This window comes from Rutidosis leptorrhynchoides, chromosome 1, assembly GCF_046630445.1.
Source record: "Rutidosis leptorrhynchoides isolate AG116_Rl617_1_P2 chromosome 1, CSIRO_AGI_Rlap_v1, whole genome shotgun sequence".
Classification (NCBI taxonomy): domain Eukaryota; kingdom Viridiplantae; phylum Streptophyta; class Magnoliopsida; order Asterales; family Asteraceae; genus Rutidosis; species Rutidosis leptorrhynchoides.
The window spans coordinates 505,612,158-505,614,510 of record NC_092333.1 but is presented as its reverse complement, the minus strand read 5'-3'; the positions used below and the strand labels follow the sequence as shown (position 1 = coordinate 505,614,510).

Here is a 2,353-nt window from a genome sequence, read left to right as displayed (position 1 = left end):
GAATGCATTTCAAGCTACAATGAGCAGTAACAAATTCTTCATTAAAAGTCACTACACCTACTTCAAATAAACATCTATGCTTATTACATCCAAAGGGCAAAATAAAATTTACCCATGAGAAACAAAATTATAAACACGAGGATGATCAAATCAAATCAAATTAAACCAAATTATTTTGCTGACCCGGTACCAATTCACTAGCAATCGTTCCATTTTGGACCTACAATTTATAATTTAGTAAAATTTATCACAATTAGAACCAACACTAAACTCATCACGAATCAGAATAATGCAATAATATAACAAACTAAAAATTACGATTCAATATTACTGTTGTACGATACTGTAAATAAATTATTAGTCAAAACAAGTTGAAATAAGAGATCAATCGAGTATACACGCGTAGTTAGGGTTTCGTGTTGCCGGTGAGTAATGTAAAACTTCTTAACACAAGTTTCGGATTCAGTCGACGGTTCAATTAACGCCTTGAGCATAATTACTTGCTGAATTGCCTGAGATTTATTCCACGACGGCCGTCTCATACCTGTACCGGCGGTTACAAAAAATAATTTTCATTTTTAAATAATATTATAAATAAAATAAATAAAGTCGCCGGGAAACAAAACCAATCAACCAGACCTTTTTGTTTGAGGTAGTGGCGACACTGTTCTCGAGTGATTTGAGAAATGTCATCTTCGGTTAGTTGGTGAAGAGGTTTATCGAGTGGTGACGTGGCGTAGAACGGTGGTTCCTCAGTCGCCATGGCAGTCCTCTTTGGAGGTCTTTAAATTTGACACAAAATCAGATTTGTTAAAAATGAAAATTCGCCCAAATTATATTTTGTGTGAAATTGGGAAAAAAAGTGGAGTGAAAAGGGACTGCGTACGTTGTCGTTTTACCAAGCCACGTGACTTCATTTGCTTTATTATTCTACTTTTTTCGAGAAAACGAATATAAAAACAATAACAACAACAAAAGAGATTTAATAACACATGACATGTGTACGAGGAGGGAGGTGTGAGATGTAGATAATCCTTCCCTTATTCGAGAATAAAAACAAGTTATTTCTTCACCCAAAATGAAACACTCTTAAAAGTGTAGAAAGTCATTCCTATCTTTATCCGGCGAAATAAATAAAGAACTCATGTAAGATACAGATGAACACCGATCCTACCAACTAAATAAAAGTATCAAAACAACCCGACATAACCTAACATACCTAAAACAAATGAACATGAGACAAAACAGAACCTAAGATAAAGAAAAAGACAAAACGAGAAAACTACAACACTCCATCTCCATTAACGCAACAAATTCAAACAAAAACAAAAACAAGAAGCCACAGTAAAAAAGAACCAAACAACCAAACAAAAAGTACCGAAATCAAGACTGACTCGAGGACCCATCAAAAACATCCAGACCATCCATAAAAAAGCCAAACTTCTTTTCGGCTAAACTAGCCTTCTTACTCTTAGCTACGGTTCACTGAATTTTCCCTCAACTATAGCAAAACGAACATACTTGCCCCGATCTAGAAGAGAACGAGTATTCCTTATCCAAACTGGACGACATAGAAGGCTTCTTAAAATCCACATCATAACTAACCGTAACAATCGCATCTACATCCTTGATGAGACCAATGTTCCCAAACACATTAGAAATCGAATTACCACCATTTGAGATCATTTAAAAAAGCCATCTTCTTACCAATAGACTTTGGGCCGCTTAGGGATGGCATTCATGGGTCATGGGCGCGGATCCATCATCCGTATCCGCAGATTTTTTATTCATCCATTAGTCCGCGAATCTTTATCGTCGGGTTTATTTTTAGATCCATGTCCGTACTCGCGGAAATTGCGGGTCTTGGGTTACCCGCGAATCTTGTTCATTACATATATGTAAAGGATCCAAAAACAAATATCATTACATAATTCATTCAAATGAAACAAAAAGAAAATCAAGTTCAAATTTGATAATCACATTTATAGATGTTAATAAAATACATATGCTATGTTATGGAACTAAATTGAAATGATATGTAATACTCCGTAATTATCAAAATACATCATATTATATGGACCACAAAAAGCAAAGATGCAATACCATTTTCATCCTTAAACAATTAGTCGAAGTACGACATGTATGTATTGTTTGTTTAGTGTACACGTCATAACACAAATCTACACTATCGTTTATATACAAGCCTTTGAGATCATATACTTTAACATTTAGACATCAATTATTATATATTGTTATGATGTAATGTGCTTATTTTTGTTGAAAGTAACATAAATTCACGGGCCTTGATTTTATATGTGCACCGACAATCCAAAAATTAATAAAAGAGGTTGGC

The 2,353-nt window shown here is 34.3% G+C and overlaps 1 protein-coding gene across 1 annotated transcript; it reads right to left on the bottom strand.

Annotated features, from left to right (window-relative positions):
- LOC139876039 (protein TIFY 4B-like) lies at positions 1-789 on the bottom strand. Its single transcript, XM_071863338.1, has 3 exons — positions 640-789; positions 399-544; positions 1-220 (listed from the first exon to the last, which is right to left on the bottom strand). The coding sequence occupies exons 1-3, from the start codon at positions 761-763 to the stop codon at positions 161-163; spliced, it is 330 nt and encodes a 109-aa protein (XP_071719439.1). The 5' UTR covers positions 764-789; the 3' UTR covers positions 1-160.
- Between the last annotated feature and the right edge of the window lie 1,564 nt (positions 790-2,353).

Coding starts and splice junctions, on each gene's coding strand:
- LOC139876039 (XM_071863338.1), bottom strand. CDS start 763: ATGGCGACTGAGGAACCACCGTTCTACGCCACGTCACCACTCGATAAA. Junction 545..639: donor CCACTACCTCAAACAAAAAG/GTCTGGTTGATT, acceptor CCGCCGGTACAG/GTATGAGACGGCCGTCGTGG. Junction 221..398: donor ACGAAACCCTAACTACGCGT/GTATACTCGATT, acceptor TATAAATTGTAG/GTCCAAAATGGAACGATTGC.